The sequence below is a fragment of the Dipodomys ordii genome, unplaced genomic scaffold (assembly GCF_000151885.1).
Source record: "Dipodomys ordii isolate 6190 unplaced genomic scaffold, Dord_2.0 Scaffold26, whole genome shotgun sequence".
Lineage (NCBI taxonomy): Eukaryota > Metazoa > Chordata > Mammalia > Rodentia > Heteromyidae > Dipodomys > Dipodomys ordii.
Genome location: NW_012267242.1, coordinates 5,947,915 through 5,966,711, shown reverse-complemented (window position 1 = coordinate 5,966,711; position 18,797 = coordinate 5,947,915). Strand labels below are relative to the sequence as shown.

At 32.8% G+C, this 18,797-nt stretch overlaps 1 protein-coding gene across 2 annotated transcripts in view; it reads left to right on the top strand.

Moving 5' to 3' along the window:
* Positions 1-18,797, top strand: part of Gpatch2 (G patch domain containing 2) — a 135,218-nt gene that overhangs the window by 10,159 nt on the left and 106,262 nt on the right. Inside the window, exons 3-6 of one of the 2 annotated variants that reach the window (XM_013015356.1) lie at positions 3,279-3,340; positions 6,147-6,329; positions 6,785-6,864; positions 7,002-8,977. In XM_013015356.1, the coding sequence (XP_012870810.1) occupies positions 3,279-3,340; positions 6,147-6,329; positions 6,785-6,864; positions 7,002-7,034 (358 nt within the window). In that variant the 3' untranslated portion in view covers positions 7,035-8,977. Of the gene's footprint in view, positions 1-3,278; positions 3,341-6,146; positions 6,330-6,784; positions 6,865-7,001; positions 8,978-18,797 lie in introns of those variants that run through there. The other variant, XM_013015355.1, reaches the window with a different exon arrangement.

Here is an 18,797-nt window from a genome sequence, read left to right as displayed (position 1 = left end):
GAATCAGAATTATTTGTACAGTAACCATTGTGACTGAGCAGTGCTCAGCCAAACTTAATTATTGTTTTCAGTTCCTAAGAGGAGCTATTCACTGTTAGGTTACCAACTTTTCTGGATTCATTTTTAAACAAAAAATTTATTTATTAGTTTGATGTCTGCCTTCTTTTACATTTTTACATTTTTAAACAAAAAATTTATTTATTAGTTTGATGTCTGCCTTGTATTGGTCTACTTAGGACATGTACGCAGGAACAGAAGTGAGATGAAATTCCTTTTTTTTTCTTCATTAGAAAAAAATATATAGTTGAGTCTTTATTAAATAATGGTAGTAGTTAACAGTGAATGTACAAGTTTTTCAAGAGGATATTTGCGTTTGTGAACAAAGTAAAACATAATACATTTTCTTTGATTTTAATCTTTTCTCTTATAATTTATTGTTGTCACTTCAGGGTTAGGTACAAATTTCTTCCATAAGAATATTGCTGAATATTTAAAGTATCTTAACAAATACAGATGTTTTTGAGACTACTTTTCAGGATTTTCCTATTATAAAAAGCTACATAGTTTCTTGGAAATAATTTATAATTGTATGGTTGTGTGAGAGATGAGGAGGAGGAGAAATGAGATGAAACAAACATTTGATTCACTGCTATATGCTGTGCACTGATGATAATACAGACTATCCTCAGCAATCCTAGGCTAGAGTGGGCACAAAAACATGTTGACAGAGGTGTGCTGGGAAGGGAGACTTCCTATGCTTTAATGGAAGGACAAAGACTTATTTGGAAAAAAAGAGGTGTAGAGAGAGGAAAATGTCATGTCTAGGTAGAGAGAGTGGCTTGTGCAAAGGTATGGATTGTGAAACAGGTGAGGTATTTGGGGAAGCATACTGAGCTGCAGTTTTTGAAGGCCACTTGTAATATGTGAGTGATTTGACTTCTTTCTAGGGACAAGGGGAACTTTTAGCAGTGAAATAACTCATATTTACCTAGCCCAATCTTGGTAACAGTGTTTTATTATTGTTGTTGTTTTAACTTCAATTGACCTCTAATCCTTCTAGTGAAAGGTTTTAGATCTGTCTTAAAACTGCGTATTTTATAACCTTCTTTATTTGAAATACATAAATTGATATAAAAATTGCGGAGTTCATGTGTATCACATTTCCATTTCCATATAACACACACCCAATTTCTCTGTTGTTATTATCCATACATCACTATGCTGACCCTGTCACAATTTAGAAAGCAATATATGTTTTTAAGGATAATCCACCTTTTATAACAATTTTCCTTGCTTTTACTTAAAGTCCTTTTTCTGTTCCAGGTTATCATACTACGTTTAGTCAAATAGTTAAGTTTGAAAAGATTAACCAGGCAATAAATAGAATACATATCGGGTGGCAAAATCTGAACTCAGATAAGATCATGGTACTAAAAAAATAACACATGGACACTCTGAAAGTTTGCTGAAAAGTTGTGAAAACTAACTTAATTGTGCCACACTTAACTGGACTGTATTTAGTGTACATTGACATTTGCTTAACTTAGAGTTATAATGTATAAAATATTATGAATAACTCTTCTGAGGCTTTTCTGAGTACATTTTCTAAAATTCAAATAAGTTTAAAGTTTAAATATATTTTGTCTCAGTTTCTCAAAAAAAGTTATTGTACCCTGAGGTATACATAAGGACCTTCATTTGATAAGGGCCAGAGGTAACAAAAATACCAAAGCAGAGTATCAATAGTACTTTGAACCCCTAAATAGCATATAAGATAAAGTTCATGATGTGTTTTGATACTTTGCTATTGGATGTACTTGGATTTGAACTTAGGACTTTGAGCATGAAGGAAGACACTCTGATTTTTTGAGCCATACTCCCTAGCCCTTTTACTTTTGGGTTTTTTAAGATAAGAACTCAGTTGGACATTGATTCTACAGGCTTAAATCTCCCTTGGAACTGGGACAACGGGAATATGCCACTATGCTGAGCCAGTACCTTAATTTTGTCATTACTGTGCCTGTATGTTTGTCAGTAAGGCAATATGGATTTGATGTTCTTAGAAAACAGTGTTTTATCATCAAATTTATAGTATTGGGAACTTCATACATTTACTTAATTTGAAGAAAATAAAAAAAGTCTTGAAATCCCTTGGAATTATATGCCACATATCTTTTGACAAATGCTTAAATCCTTCACTTATACTTATTTTTTAATGGCAAATAAGTGAACATTGATAATATTCAGAAAAATAGGTCAATTCATATCTATCAATCTGTCAATCTATCAATAGCTATCAATAAATGTTACCATAAATGTCTCAATTTAAAAATGTTAAAGCAGGTTAAAATACCTTTTTAAAATAGGTCAATTACTTTTGGTTCTAAATGCTGTAAATATTTTAATTAAAATCACCCTAGTATATTTCTTGATTGGATAAAATTAAGAATTGTATTTTAAATTAGGAAAGTGTACATGAGAATTTTTAATGAACTTCACTCAGTTTTCTTGAGAGGCCACAACTATCATTTCCTTCCATTAGAATTGACTAGTCATGATAAGTGAGCATCTGCTATTTATTTTAATTTGCTTAAATCCTAGTCATATTCTCAAATTTCTGTTGAAGTAATAGTATCCAAGGAATTTTTTTATATCTCCTTAATTTTTATTTTATTTTTTGTTGTTTAGAGTGAACTTAATTTTTATTTAATGGGTTGCCACCATCCCATAGTTGTTGTTGTTGTTTTCTTTCTTACAAGTAATAGAGTTTTGGTGAATTCTTAAGTAATGTCTGTAATATTTGAAAGTGTGGCTCCAAAAAGTAATTTTATTGTAGGCCCTTGTATTTCATGTACAGAGAAAAGTACTAGCCTGCTTTGATTGAGCTTTCCTCATTTCAGTAAGCATTAGTGTTTAAGACCCAAGTCGAGTCACACAGCATAAGATGGAAACCATGAGTGTTAGGATGAAAGCCGATAATAAAGTGCATCAATTGTGTCAGCCCCTCCTTACAGTCACATCTGGCTTACTGTCAGGGTCCCATTAGATTCCTGTGGCTTTATGTGCCAAAAAAAAAAAAAAAATGCTCCGTGGTTGATGGCACCAGGTATTTGCAAATTGATTTAAAAATAAAAGTCATCTTATTTTCTTTCAGATCTTTGTCAGGCTCAAGTTCCATTCCTGAGCTGCCATGTCTCTTTAAAATTTTACATCTGAGAGATCAATTGTTCTTTTGATCTGTTTTTTTTTCTTTTTTCTTTTCTTCCCTTTTATTACAGTGATTCCAGCAGTCTCAGCAGCACTGATGCTGGTTTGTTTACCAATGATGAGGGAAGACAAGGTACTGAAATGCTCTTTATTTTTCTTTCTTTGGAAAAAAAAATCTCCATTTTAAAGTTATGCTTATTACTGGTTGTTTCTTGAGATGATAACTACAGTCCATTTATATTACAAACACTAGTTGCTAGACTAGGGCTCAATATTGAGTTAGTATTTTACAAGGTATGGAAGGTGTCTTGCTTTCCTGATTAACAGTAATGAACTATTTCCAGTAGCTATTATGGGGCCCTTATAACACTAAGGAAGGATTAGCTTTCTTAGAAAGCATGTTTCTTCATCTTTTCAATTTTGTCTCTTTTAGCAACTTCTCAAGACAATAGTTTTAATTGTCCACATGGTTCCAAATATATCTAAAACTGTTTAAACATTCTTGAAGGTGGAGTTACAAATAAGTCATTTGGCAACTTTATTTTGCTGGGATATTTATTCATCCTATCCAGTTTGGAAGTACTTAGATAACTTACACAAATACTGTAAACTGTTAAATAGATGTCTCTTACATCTTAGATGATTTTTAGCTCTGAAACTTCTCAAACCTTTTCATACTAGAACATGGAGTATTTTGAAGCAAAGAAAAGTAGGAAAGACCTTAGCATGTAAAGAGGATTAATCCTTGATCAGATTTGTTCTCTATAGTCACATCTGCTCATAACTGTTGTTTTATTCTCCATACATGAAATTAAGCTAATACATACGGATGTTTCTTCCATTATATATTAGAAGACAGTTTAAAAGGAAAAGTAAGATAGTGTATTTGAAGTATACATTATTTAATGATGTTATTTTTTAAAGGACAAAGTATTGACCATGACTATATTTTTCTTAGTCTATCTGTCCTCCTGACAATATGAGTTGTGTAGGTGGAAAGATCACACTTTTTTCCTTGCTTAAAAAACAGTTGTCACAGATAAAGAGGTACATATCAGTTTGTCCATAGGCTTTTCAAGTTAAAGGTTAGTCTGAAATATGTCAGGACCTTGGAGTCCAAAGTAAGCTTAACTGTTTTGATAACAGATGCCTATTAAATTGTAGATCTTTATCGAAGAACATGTCATAAATGCTGTTACTAGTAGTGAAACAAAGTAATGAAACCTTTTTAAAAAATACCTCTTGTGTAAGCTGCTAATCTTTAGAGAGCGTTGAGTGACTCAGAAAGATATGCTAGCATTCATTACTAATGCATCTCACATTACAAAGTGGTTTTTTTTGTTTTTGTTTTTTCTTGCATATGTTCCTATTTCATCCTTTAAGTAAAACCTCAGGTTTTTAAAGTGAGGAATTAGCAGAAGTAACTTTCTCAGTGTTATTAAACAATGGATTGCTAGTTGGTTCTTAGATTTATCTTCTAAGGATAAAGTTGTAAATCATCTAAAAATTCAAATAAGTTCATTATACTGAGTAATTTTAAAGTAATATCTTAATTAAAGTAGTTTGAAACTAGATCTTATTACGTAGCGCAGGCTTGCTTTAATTCTCGGTCCTCCTGCCTCAGCCTCCTCTGTAGATTAGTTGGAATTACAGCATACACCCTTTTTCTCCAAATGGAAAAAGTTGGCAGATTTATATAACCATCTTAGAAATCAGAATTATTGGTTGGCTTTTAAGACTGATATAGAGAAGACTTTAATGATTCAGATAATAGTCAAAATTTTGTATACCATTTTTATAACCATCTGTATTCTATTTTATCTCATAATCTATTTCTGTCTCTTTTATATAGCTCTTTCTTTTTTTTGTGGTGGGGGTGGGGGGTTGGGATTCGGTCATGGGGCCTGAACTCTGGGCCTGGGTGCTGTTCCTTAGCTCTTCAACTCAAGGCTAGGGCTCTACCACTTGAGCCACAGCATCACTTCTGGCTTTTTCTGTTTATGTGGTGCTGAGGAATCGAACCCAGGGCTTCATGCATGTAAGGCAAGCACTCTTATCCACAGAGCTACCTTCCCAGCTCCTTATGTAGCTCTTAATAACTTCTAAAAACCCAAAATGTATGTTCTCACCAAGGGCTTATGTGTAACTGAGCTTTAAATTGGCTGTTCATAATGCCATGGTTATACTTGGACATTTCCAAAAGTCAACACGATTGACTAATGTTGATTTTTAAAACTTTGGTTGAAGTAGTTCAGTATAATTCATAAACTGCATATTGTCCTTTTCATTTAAAGTTACTTTTCAAAATTCTTTGTGAACCTAATTGGATTAACTTCTGGATTCACATATTTTTATTTTCCCTTTTCTATTCATGATATTTATATGTCTATCAGTTGGAACAAACCAGATTCTACAGTTTTTGGGTTTTTTGTCCTTTTAATTCTTGCTTAATGTGAAAAGGTTAGTAAGTTAAGTGCATTTCCTGATTGTTTCTGAATTTGCCAGATATAATAGTAGTTTTTTACCTTTTTAAAATTAGTTTGAAGCATAACATTTTATGTTTTTGGTGATACCTGTGCTTGTACATAACATTTTTATGTTTTTGGTGATACCTGTGCTTGTTACTGAATTACAGAATTTTTTTTTTCCTTTTAAATGAAGCTGTGGTATGAAGTGAAAGGTTTTTGTTTTAAAGAATTTTTTTTTTTAATGATTATGACTTAAAGTACTAGGTTCTCTGGTATTTTAGTACAGCTGTGTCATATGCAATCCTTGGGACACTCACAATAAAACTTTAAAGCAAATACTGCATACTTAGATTAAAAGCTAAACGTTTATCTGAAATTGAAATTTGACTGGTATTTTTATTATCTCAGAGCCTGAATTACGTGTTCCAATGATAAACCTGAATGTTTGGGGAATTTCTTGTATTTCCACAGGTGATGATGAGCAGAGTGACTGGTTCTATGAAAAGGAGTCAGGGGGAGCATGTGGCATCACTGGAGTTGTGCCCTGGTGGGAAAAGGAAGATCCTACTGAGCTAGACCAAGACTTACCTGATCCTGTCTTTGAAAGTATCTTAACTGGTTCTTTTCCCCTCATGTCACATCCAGGAAGAAGAGGTCAGTAGCCCTCCCTCACTGGGGAACATAATGATCCTGATAGTGTCAGTCTAGGAATGCTCATGGAAAGAGGTTAGCATACCGTGGCAGTTCGAATATGCAAACACGAAGAAGTAGGTTAATGCTATAAAGCAGATTGACTACTAATTTCGCTACTACATCATACCTTAGAATTAATGAAAAAAATTGACTTGTTTTCTTGCTAAGCTCAAGGAGAAATGTGAATTGGGAGAAAGAAACACCCTGAATGTTATTCTATAAAGTTAAAAGTGCTGACTACATTAGAACCCTTTGACATTGCTTTTGTTCTTTTAAGAACAAGTTGTACATTTTTTTTCCAGTCATATTCATGGTTTTCGTCTTTACCACCAATTTGCTTTTAATTCTCTATTGATAGAGTCTTCTTTGCTCCAGTGATTACAATATCTTCTGATTTGAGTGTTCTGATTTTCCAGGTTTCCAAGCTAGACTCAGTCGCCTTCATGGAATGTCTTCAAAGAATATTAAAAAACCTGGAGGGGCTCCAACTTCAATGGTAGGCATGCTTTTTTTTAAAAAAATAAAATTGTCATGTTTGGAAAAATTTCCATTTCTATGGAATAAAAAAAGCCACATCCTCATCCTTTATTTACATTCTAATATTATACTTAAAAATAATCCATTTTCTTGTAGGCTACAAACTGGACCAGTGAGATTCCCCTATAAACCAAATCTGCTAATGCTAATAAATTAGTTACGTTTTGAACACCTGGGGAATGACATTCGAGGGAACCTGGCTCCTGTCCTCTTCCCAGGAGGAATATCATTGAAGTGAGAGCCTCCTTGATGAAAGATGGGGCTGTTTTTGCTGGAGGACTGGTATTTTTCCTTTTAGGCAGAAGTGAACCTGATTGGGGAGGGTTTTTAGATACCTAGGTTGGCCAAGAGTGGATAGAAACTAATGTAAATTTTATATATTTTTCTCTTTTATGATATTTTACATTGAATCCGTTTATGTATTACTTTATTTGCCAAAGTGCTGACAAAAGATAGAACATTGAAAACTTCCAGATTGAACCTAAGTATTCCTTAATGTGTATATTATGACTGGTTAAGAATGAGTTTTTACATATCTGACTGTTGTAAATAAAAAAAAGTGTTGTGTTGACATTTATGGTTCAGATTCAGAGAGTCTTCTATAACCAGCATTATTTAAGAAATACATTTTACTCAGGGTTTTTAACAAGGGCTAAGATAAGTAATAGGTAAGATTAATAATCTTTGCTAGAGTTTGTATTTTGTTCAGTTGTCTTTTTACTTGGATAATATCCTCTGTATTTCAAGTTCATTGTATTTTATAGTATAGTTTTTATTGTACTGTAAAAATCATCTTACTCTTAAACTAGCCAAAGTGATAACTAGTCTACGCTAATAGACTCATTTATTATTACCCTTTAAATGATCTATTTGTCTGATACCTGAAGTACATCACAGTTATTATTTTGGCTTAGAGTGTAATGAAGTCATGTGAAAGAAATCTGGTATTTTTCAAGCATTGTGTTTTGTTTTATATCATGATTGCAAAAAGGGAGCGTTGCCTGTTTTTCCTTAAAATGGCAGACTTTATGTGTCACTGCATTTCACAAGTACTTGCATGAACTCGTTTTCGCTGAGTAAGGGGAAATGTAACATTTCTATTGATGGTGTAATTTAGACACTATACTAAGTTCAGGCCATTTTAGTTCTTTAAAATGTTTATATTTAGTTCCTATTATTGATTAAGTCAACGTGCTTTAATATGTGTATTTTTATATTGTATGGATTGTTTGTTAATTCACATTTAAAAGCCAAATCAAATAAGTTTGGAAAAGAAACTTAAAGATGACATTACTTTTGCCTAAAGTTATTATAATCTGAAGAATTTCAACAAATATATTAAGCAAAATATGTGATATCTGCCTACAATGGAGGGATTAAACATTATAAAGTACAAATTTGAGTCTCTTTACCTTTATATCATTAACAGTATAATTATATATATATAATTGCAAGTAAGCATCTTCGAAATTAAGCTGTATCTTTGGAGGTAAATTTCATATTTTACTTTTTCAACTGAATTACATAAATGCTTTCATTTGTATAATGACTATCTTTTGGATCTGAAAAAGTCACTTTAAAACCTTGGCCAATGAACTTTGCCTTACCAATCATGAATCTAGATGAATGCTATCTAGTTCTTGGTTTAGTTTTACCTATTTTTATTTTTGGTTCACTGCTTGCTTGAGCATAGCTGGGATTTGTAGCCCATTTTCTAGGCTTATTGCAATCTCACTGTGGTATTTTATAGAAGCTATTACACCTGATAGGCTAGCTTCATGGTATTGATGATACATGGCTTAACCATACTAAAATCTGCCTTTCCTTTTTAAATTGCAAAAAGGTGATTAAGTTTCCCTTGATGGAGATATACTACATATGTGTGTTTATCATGGAACCTAGTGCATTAGGCCATGAAGTGTTTTCCTGGTCTATGCTTTTGTATTCAAAATTTTACTGAAGACAATGGACTGTTTCAGTTTTTCTTTCAACCCTGAATTGTCCTTGCTTGAATTTTCAAGTACTGTAAATTATTTTTTTAATAAAATCTCTGATTTAGGCAAGAAAGGTAAGAGTTCTAGTTTGTGTTGATACTTTACAATTTCTATGCAAAATTGTTTTTCTTCTTGCTTCAGTTATATACAGATAATAAATTTAAAATATTAATCTCCCAAAAAATAATCTTTAAACTATTCATTACTTTCTATAATAAAAAAGGAAATGTAATTGCCTTAGAGTCACATTGGAAAGATGAATTGCTTTTAAGAGAGATTAATTTTCTGAGCAAAGTCACACACGAAGCTGCGACCCATTAAACAGAATGGCAAAAAAAGTATCTTTATAGGCAAGTGATGACTGTGTCTGTGTGTCTATGTATATGTGTGTGTACGTATATATATATGTGTATATATATATATATATATATATGTGGTCATACAGTCATATATATGTATATGTACATATGTAGATATATATGTCATTGTAACATATTTGAAGGAAATGAGAGTAGAAAAATGTTTAACTAAAATACCAATGTATTCATTTTAACTTGGAGGGAATATTCAGTAGGTTTTCATTATTCTGTTCTATGATGTCAGTATGATCTCTGAATTAGGAAATACTGAGCCATTGTTCCTAAGGGAATGACAGATTAGCTTCCTGTGAGGCTGAAGTCACAGCATTTTCATCAACCAATGAATATGTAACATATATATGTTTATACTTAAAGTTTTTATGTTGTATTGGTTGATTCTTTCACATTTGAAGTCAATGGCACTGTAATTTAGGCCTGAATACGGTTTATAGTAACCTTTGTGCTTCGTAAAGTCACATTGCACTTTTCAGCAGTGTAGTAGGGGGTAATAAAGAATGAATTCACTAGATAAAGCATAAAAATGCAACCAACAAGGCACTAAGTACATTACAGAGAGGACATTTGTTGACAGTAGCAAAGCTGAAACAAGAGGACAGAAAATCATTTCTTTGACTTCAGCTGTTTATGTACATGTACATCAGATGACTTATCAAAATCTACCACTGACACAAGTCTGTGAATGACTTCAAAGCTCTGTGAGTGTTGACTGAGGAGTTAAAAAATTTTAGTTAGTAGGTGAATTTGCAAATATGGAATCTCCAAGGTGAGGATTGACTGTTTAGTTTTATTAGGAGCAAAGTGATATACAAATGAATGAGTTTTAAAATCAGACCCTTGAAACTCCACACTCTTTAAATTTTTTAGTTATGACTATATGTTGGGCTTCAGATTTTTCTTTTATTAAAAGCAGATAATATTGGGCTGGGAAAGTAGCTCAGTGGTAGAGTGCTTGCCTTGCATGCATGAGGCCCTGGGTTCAATTCCTCAGCACCACATAAGCAGAAAAAGCCGGAAGTTGCTCAAGTGGTAGAGCGCTAGCCTTGAGCTGAAGAGCTGAGGGACAGCGCCCAGGCACAGAGTTCAGGACCCACAATCGACGCCCCCCCCAAAAAAAGAAAAAAAAACAGACAATATTTAACTTGCACTAGTGTTGTTATGTTTAAATGAGATTATATTTGCATAATGGAACCATGCTCATCTTTGGTGTGTAGTATATTTGTGAGTAAATGATAATTACTGTTATTATTAGACATTAAATACAGTATCTGGCTACCTAAATTCCATTGCAAATTGCATTTTGGGGTGAAAATTACAGAATTTTAAACATTTCTATTCATATTTTATAGATAATTTACCTATATGTTTAATATATAGTGATTTATATTATAGAATTTGACATTTTCTTATATATCAGTTTTAGTAGGCCTTTGTCTTTTAGTTTGTGAAGAATCATTTTTGAATGATTTTTAGGTTGATAAGCACTGATTAATTATAACTTAATCACTACTAAAAAACTCATCTAAACTCTTCATCTCCTGTCCCTCCCAAATAATTTAGCAATTCTTTTGTAGAAAGATCTAAGATGGGGCTGGGAAGTTGACTCAGTAGTAGAGTGCTTGCCTTGCATGCCTGAGGCCCTGGGTTTGATTCCTCAGCACCACATAAGCAAAAAGAAAAAAGCCGGAAGTGGCGCTGTGGCTCTAGTGGTAGAGCACTAGCCTTGAGCTGAAGAGCTGAGGGACAGTGCTCAGGCCCAGAGTTCAGGTCCCCCGACCGGACACCCCCCCCAAAAAAAAAAAAACAAAAGAAAGATCTAAGATGTTTAGGACTTTTGAGTCCAATTTCTTGATTTTCAAAAATAATTTTCTCTCTCTCTCTCTCTCTCTCTCTCTCTATATATATATATATATATGGAATATAATGTAAGCAGTCCTGAGAATTTAATGTTGTCATTAATATTGTTAATTCCTCTTTCAAAACAAAATACCAGTTTATTGGAGTCCTTTAGGAGAATTAAGCTAATAAAAAATTAATTTCAAGGAATATTCTGGAACAGAGATCTAACAGCACAAATATGACTTCAGATTCCACTTTACTGGTATATAGTTATTATAAGGTGAATTCAAAGAACATTTATTTTCACTTTTTAAAAATGTTTTCTATTACACAGAACAGTACAAAGGAAACTACAGTTAAAGTATATTCTTGTCTAGTAGCTATGACATCTCAACTATTACTGCCTAGCAGTTACATTTATTTCTAAGCTCTGTGTTTTCTCTCTCCCTCCCCCCACCTTTCCCTCCTTCCCTCCCTCCCTCCCTCCCTCCCTCCCTCTCTCCCTCCCTCTCTTCCTCTCTCTCCCTCCCTCCCTTTCTCCCTCCCTCTCACTTTCTCTCTCTCCCCCTCTCTCCCTCTCTCTCTTCCTCTCTCTCCCTCTCCCCTACCTTCCTCCCTTTTAGTGCAGGTCCTGTGGCTTGAATTCAGGGCCTGGACAGTGTTTAGGCCCTTGTGCTTTCTTACTCAAGGTTAAGCATTCTACCACTTGAACCACAGCTCCACTTCTTGTGTTGTTGGTGGTTAATGGGAGATAAGAGTCCCATAGACTTTCCTGCCTGGGTTTCAGACCATCATCCTCACATTTCAGCCTCCTGAGTAGCTAGAATTACAGGCCTGAGTCAACAACGCTGGGCCATTTTAAAAATAGTTCCCAAAATGTGATTGGATTTTTTGGAGCTTTTCTGAAGGATTGAGCTTTAGATAGCTTTAAAATACATTCTAATTAGCCAGGCTATCCTATTCCAGAACATTCTACTTAATATTTTCTGAAGGTAAGCGTTTTTAAAAATTCTTTTTTGTTTAAAACTGATGATTTATGAACAAGTATTACATTTGTCCATTGAAAGTTAGCATTCAAATTATAAGTAACCTACTTGAAAGACAGGAAATAAATGACTCAGCCTAAAATACAGTACTTGAGAACTAATGAAAGTATTTTATAGGAAATTGTAGCAAATTATATAGTCTTATTTAAAAATAATTACAAGTCCATTTCTTGTATAGTTGAAATGAGAATACATATGATAGTAATGATATTTGGGTTGATTTTACGAAAAATAATTTTTGACTTAAAAATGATTTATTTGTACATGCTTAACAATTTTATATATCTGGGAAAATATGTGAGTATATTAACTCAATATTAACTGAGTAAGGAATACATTGTCAATACTATATCCCAGAACAAGAAAATTTTTATCTGTTTAGAATCTGCATTCAGTTCATTCTATAGGAGAAAAGGAATAGTGTAGTTATTTTCTTTTGTGAAGTTACAGATGTGGGACTCTGACTGGCACGTTCATTGAGGTATTCATAATGTAGGGACCGACTCTTTGCCTTGCTGGACCTTTCTTGTTTCTTAGGATTTTAAATATTTTGGCTAATTTATAGCTTTTTTTAACCACAGCATTTAAAATGTCATTGCTCAAAGAAAGAACTACATATCCATTTTCTTTTAGACTAGTCTAAAAGAGCTACTTTTAAGATAGAAAACAAATCTGAAATCTTTTCTAAAAATACCTCCAATTTGACTGTATGTTTACTAGTAGTCTAAATCTTTTCATTGAAATTTACCAATCCAGTTCTTCATTATAACTCTATACATTGGTACTTGTATGTTCTCTGAAAGCATTTTTGGTTATGCTGCAGAATAGAAAAATGGTATATATTTAGAAAGCTAAATAAAAAGTTAAAAAATGTGATATTTGTTTTCACCTATTACAATATATGTTAATTTCATTTTCGTCTTGAATCAGCTTTAGATGAAGCTCTCACAGTAGAAACAGATGGCTTTTTCCTTATAATTTGTTTTGGCATAAAGTTGATGTTATACCTTATAAAACCACAAATTAAGAGACTGATAATTAAAGGCAATTTTAATAATTTTAATAACTTTACTTGCTTAAAGTTTTTCTATTGTCATTCTTGACTATATTTCTTATAATTAATATCTGTAATTGCTATTAAATAGTATCATTATTATTGGTATTCTTCTTTCAATTTTTAGTTAAAACCGAAGCATATAAATATGAATTTAAATGGTAGAAATGTAGTAATGCATTCATTTATTCATGCATTTGAATGCTTATAATGTTCTTCATGTTTATTCTTAAAAATCCTTTAGGGAAAACTATGAAAACAGATGTTACATCTTGATGTTTTTGTGTACCAATACTGAATACATATCTTTTTTCCATGTATTTGAGATTCCCAAGCACAGGCTTGACTTTGTGTTTGAGTTTTGCTTTAAAGTTATGAGACTGTGATTGTTAGTGAATATTAGTAATAATAGCACAGTGATGATACTGTGCGCCAGACATCTTAACAGCCCTAAAATGTAGGCTGATGTTTATAACTCAGTTTATGTTTTCCCTTTGATAGACCAAAGATAGTGCAATTTAGATATTTCTTCATATTGTTATCATGTTGCTAGTAAATATAATCTTCTTAAAATAGCTTTGTTCCTGTATACAAAGTACCACTGGAAGTATGAGTTATTTTGATATTCTATATGCTTTATTAGCTTGTTAATCATTACATCATACAGTATTAGAACCTTCTTCACTTATTCTTCTGGAACTTCAATTGGCCTTAGAACTATTACTACACTGTGAAATTTGACAAATTCAGCTGTGATGACATCTATATTCCTTTCTTTTTTTTTTTCCTTCCTTACATAACATGGTAAAATTCTGGGAACACCTCTAACAGATGGAAGGTGTTTTAATATTAAAAATGAGTCAGAGCTTACCAACTATTCAGGAATTGTCAGACTAAAAGGCCTATTCAGGGCTCAAGTTTGGAGAATTTATTATCACTGAGGTATAAGGTATGTTAGTGCAGGTAAGTTTGGAGCAGGCAGAATTTGGCTGATAGATCTTTATGCACTCTGTAGTACATAGGAATCCCGTGAGGTTATGCAAATTCTGATCACAAAGACAGTAACAAAGTACTCTAGGTAGTTGGTTATAAGTTGAGTGTATGATGATACTGAACTCAGCACCCATTCCGTTAGTATATGAGGACCAGAGACTAGTTTGAGCACTTACATTTACTGAACCTGATAATTGAACCAATTTTTGAGGACATACACTTATTTAACAAAGATTTATCAGTACTATCTATGCTAGTATTTATATTGGTAAATACTATTTTAAGCTTTGCTTGTACATGCTTTCCAGTAGCTTACATTACAGAAAAAAATAAAAATATCAAATGTATGTGGGTGTGCGGAGCTTGTGGCTCATGCCTATAATCCTAGCTACTCAGGAAGCTGAGATCTCTCGACTGTGGAGGTCCTTGAAAGACTTATCTCCAGTTAATCACCAAAAAGCCAGAAGTAGAGCTGTGGCCAAGCCCTGAGTTCAAGCCCCAGGGCCAGTACAAAACAAACAAACAAACTTGGTTGAGGAGTGACAGGGTGGATAATGGGATAATTATGGGACGTGAAGAAGATTGAAGAGATTTGCATGTGTTATGCTTTTCATTCTTGGCCAGCCTTGTGTCTTTCTTCAGGTCACTTTCATGATAACATGGGGAAAGTAGCAGGTGTGCATGTTACTTAGTAATTTACTTAAGAAATTGGGTTTGTTTTCAGCTGTCTCTTCTGATTCCTGACAATATTGGTTGAAGCTTTTAAATATCATTCACTATAGGTAGAAGAACAAATAGCACTCTGTGTACAAAGTACTGAATCACTTCCTGTGCTTTGAAATTTTTTAAAGAAGAATATGTCTGATGATAAATATGTAATCATGTAATAATTTAGCTATCCTTTTTAGATTTAATCATAATGATTATTCTGAAATTTAGTATGTACTTCCTTTAGAAGTTACCAGTTTACCTGTCTATCTTTATGGTTGCTTAAACAGTGGAAAGTGCACCCAGTCTTTGATTACACTCTGAAAAATACACAAAATGCCATACTTTCTTAACTTTTATATTTGAATGCAATTCTTAAGTCCTTCTTGTAGTAGTTAGAGAAATGGCTTAAAATTGATTTCTTTGAAGATGTGATCTATTGGCTTTTTTAATGAATCAAAGACATTGAATTTGCAAGCATAACCCGTTTTAAAGTCTACTTTATGGATTATGGTTATCACTTTAAGATTTTTGTATCATAAGAAAACCTTTAAAAATGTGTTCTGAAATGCTTCTTTTTAACAAAATTATGGCTGCTGATTAATAGCCACTTGACTCCACTGATGGAGAGTTGGCACCTTTTTCTAGTTGCCCTTTAAAGTAGTGATGTGGTGACATTGCAAAGTCCTCATTATTTTTCTTTTTAAATATAATAACCAGTGAAACCAAAATACTGCATACATTTTCTTATTTAAAAAATTCAACTCTGTTTTCTGCTTTATATGTTGCTGGTAGAATTATTCTGATGGTCTATAAAAAGTTTTCTAATTTACCTTTATATTGCTAAATATGTAATATCAGAAAAGTTTAGGATCAGTGGTGGGTACGACAATTGAAATCATGTTTAACAAGCAGTTCCTAAACTGAAGTCACTTACAACCTTCCACTGATGGTGAATGTAGAGAATTCACAAAGAATTCATTTCCATGGAGAAGATTCACTGTACTGTATAGTTGGTTACCTGTCATCATGGAACCTGGGATGCTGATAAACCAGAGAGCATGTCAGAATGCATATATTTATGTTTAAGCTAGCACAATTTATCATTTTTTGTATGTTTTCTTGTATAATTTTTTTAGTAATTAGTAGGGGATAAAGTAGAAATTGACATGTGAAAAAGGAGTACTGACTTTTACATCACTAGTATAATTCCTTCCTCTTAGAATTTTATAGTTAAGTCTGATAATTGGTTTGTATAGTTTGCTGCTGAAATATTCCAAAACCTCCAAGACATTTATTTTTGGGTAACAATGTATTGTGAAATGATTTAATAGTACGTCCTTGGTTTATTAAGTTCTTTCAGATTTTAACAGATTTTGAAATAGTCTAGAAATTGTTCTTTTCATCTCACTTAATTTAATTTTGCTTTATATAAATCTTGGATAAGCACTCTGTCTCTTCTATATTCATTCTTAAATGGGTAACCTATGATTTTATACAGTTTTTCATCTGTCTATTCTTTTATCATATTACGAGTTGCATGTAACACCTGAATGATGGTAGACCAGATCTTAAAACACAGTGTTTGCTTAATATTTTTTGAAATGTTGGCTATGATGCGATTTCCTAAATAGAGAATTTTCTACCTTTTGCTAGCTTTCTAGTGTGGACCTTAACAAGCAAAATCCTTCTTGGCCAAGCTGAGATGTGCCCAAGAAAAGGTAGCTGGCTTTGCTTTTGAAAGAGCACTAGCAAGCTGATTGGCTGTCTCATGTACAGATACAGGGTTTAAAGACCTTTTCTTGGGTATTTCTTAACATTCCCTTAAAAAAATTTTTTTTTTATTGTGAAAATACCCTGCAGAGGGGTTACAATTACATGGGCAAGATAATGAGTACATTTCTTATCAAGCATTGTTGCCTCCTCATTTGTTTCCCCTTCCCACTCCTTCCTATACTTCCCCCTCCCCCCCAGCCACAGTTGTAAAGTTCGTTTTTCGACATAACGATTTGTACATCTCATTCTTGCGATGGGTCTACCTGTATCCCTATTTAAACAATTTGTTTTTTCCCTTCCCCTCTACAAATTATACCAACATCAAATACAGTGAAAGCAGGGGCTATACCGTGGGGGAGGGACATACAAGGCAACAAAGAAATAATCTTATAAATATGTTAGAAACAATTGCATGAAAGCAAAAACATTTGAATACTTATCTTGGGGTTCATTGCCCCATTTGTTAGGAAATGGAAAGACGTGGAAAAAATTATATTAAGTGAAGTAAGCCAGGCCCAAAGAAACATAGGTCCCATGGTTTCCCTTATTTGCAGTAACTAGTATATGTCTGAGACAAGCAGAAAAAGTCAGATAAGTTGATGTTAGGTGAAATGAACCCAAGATAAGTATTCAAATGTTTTTGCTTTCATGCAATTGTTTCTAACATTCCCTTTTACAGGTTTTACTCTTTGACTATTGCGGAGAATGCTCTGTCTTTAGTTAGATGTGAGGAAGATGGTGTTTGTGTTCACTCTACTCTTCCTGTTGTAAAACAAAAGTGAAGGAGCAGTCAGTGTAGACTTGCTACTTGAATTTCCCTGATGATAGTGTAGGTATAGCAGGTACTCCCCAGGAAAGGCTTCTTTCTAATTTATTACATTCATAAAATGAAACTTCTGCTGGGATGAGTGCAAACAACAACAAAGCAAACAAAAAACCAAAACTGTCCCTTTATAAAATTCTTCATCCTTCCTATTGCACTAGTTACCCCATTTTATAGATTTGCACATAGAGATTTTAAAGAAGTAGGTAGAATAAGAAGGATCTGAGTCAGCTTCTGGTCCCAAAATAAAATTTCCAGAAAGTCGCCTTTCTAGACTTTAAGCCAGAGTTAATGATTTTGCTTTTTGGAATGTTAGCCTTTAAAAACACAAACTTGAACCTTAACTTTCTGATCTACTTGTAAAGTTACCTGATCAAAATTTGGTCAGGTTCTCATTTTGAGAAAAGACATAAGAATTTTTACTGCTAAATGCTTTGCAATTGTTAACTTGTATGGAAATAGATAATTTGGCTCAGCATTAGCCATTTTTATGTATTTCTTCCTTGACTGACTTCCTCTTTTAGCTTAAAACATTAGTATATGTTCAACTTTCACATTGATTCAGAAATTCCAATTAATCTAACTCATTCCTGCTTTGAACATGATTTCAAGTCACTGTCTTTCTTCAACAAATTAATAATTTATAATCAGATATTTGTTGTTGAAATACTTTTAGTTTTCCTCAGAGTGCTTTTTAAAGGTACCAGCTATCTTGCTGATAGGAAAGCGTTTTCTTTCTTCCCCCAGTATACAACTCCAGCTTCACAGTGTAGCTCTGTGAAGGACAGGGAGGACAAAGCAGATAATACGTATTAAAAAGGTACAGGAACATTTTTATATGTATGGTTACTACATATGATTTTCTTTATCTGTGTCTTGTGTAAATTAGACTTTTACTAATTTCTGAATCATTTATTTATATATAGATTTAATGTAGACAATTAGTCATTTGATGTTACTTTATTACTTTGATATATTTCAAAGTACCAAATATAAAAAGTACCAAATACAGTCATAGGGTGATTATTACAATAATTTGGATTCATTAATAACCCAAATTAATATTTTATATAAATTCAGACTTAGAGTTAGAATTTGTTTGTGTTTAAAGTCAGTTTTACTACTGATCATAACTGTGATTTAGAAATATACTTTTTTAAATTGTGAAGTTTTAATTACTTTTAAGCTCACATGTAATGATAAAAATGTTTTTAACTATTCTAAGTTATAAATTGAAATACTAGCTTCTTTGGAAGACTTCAGTTTTTCCTTTTGTTCACCT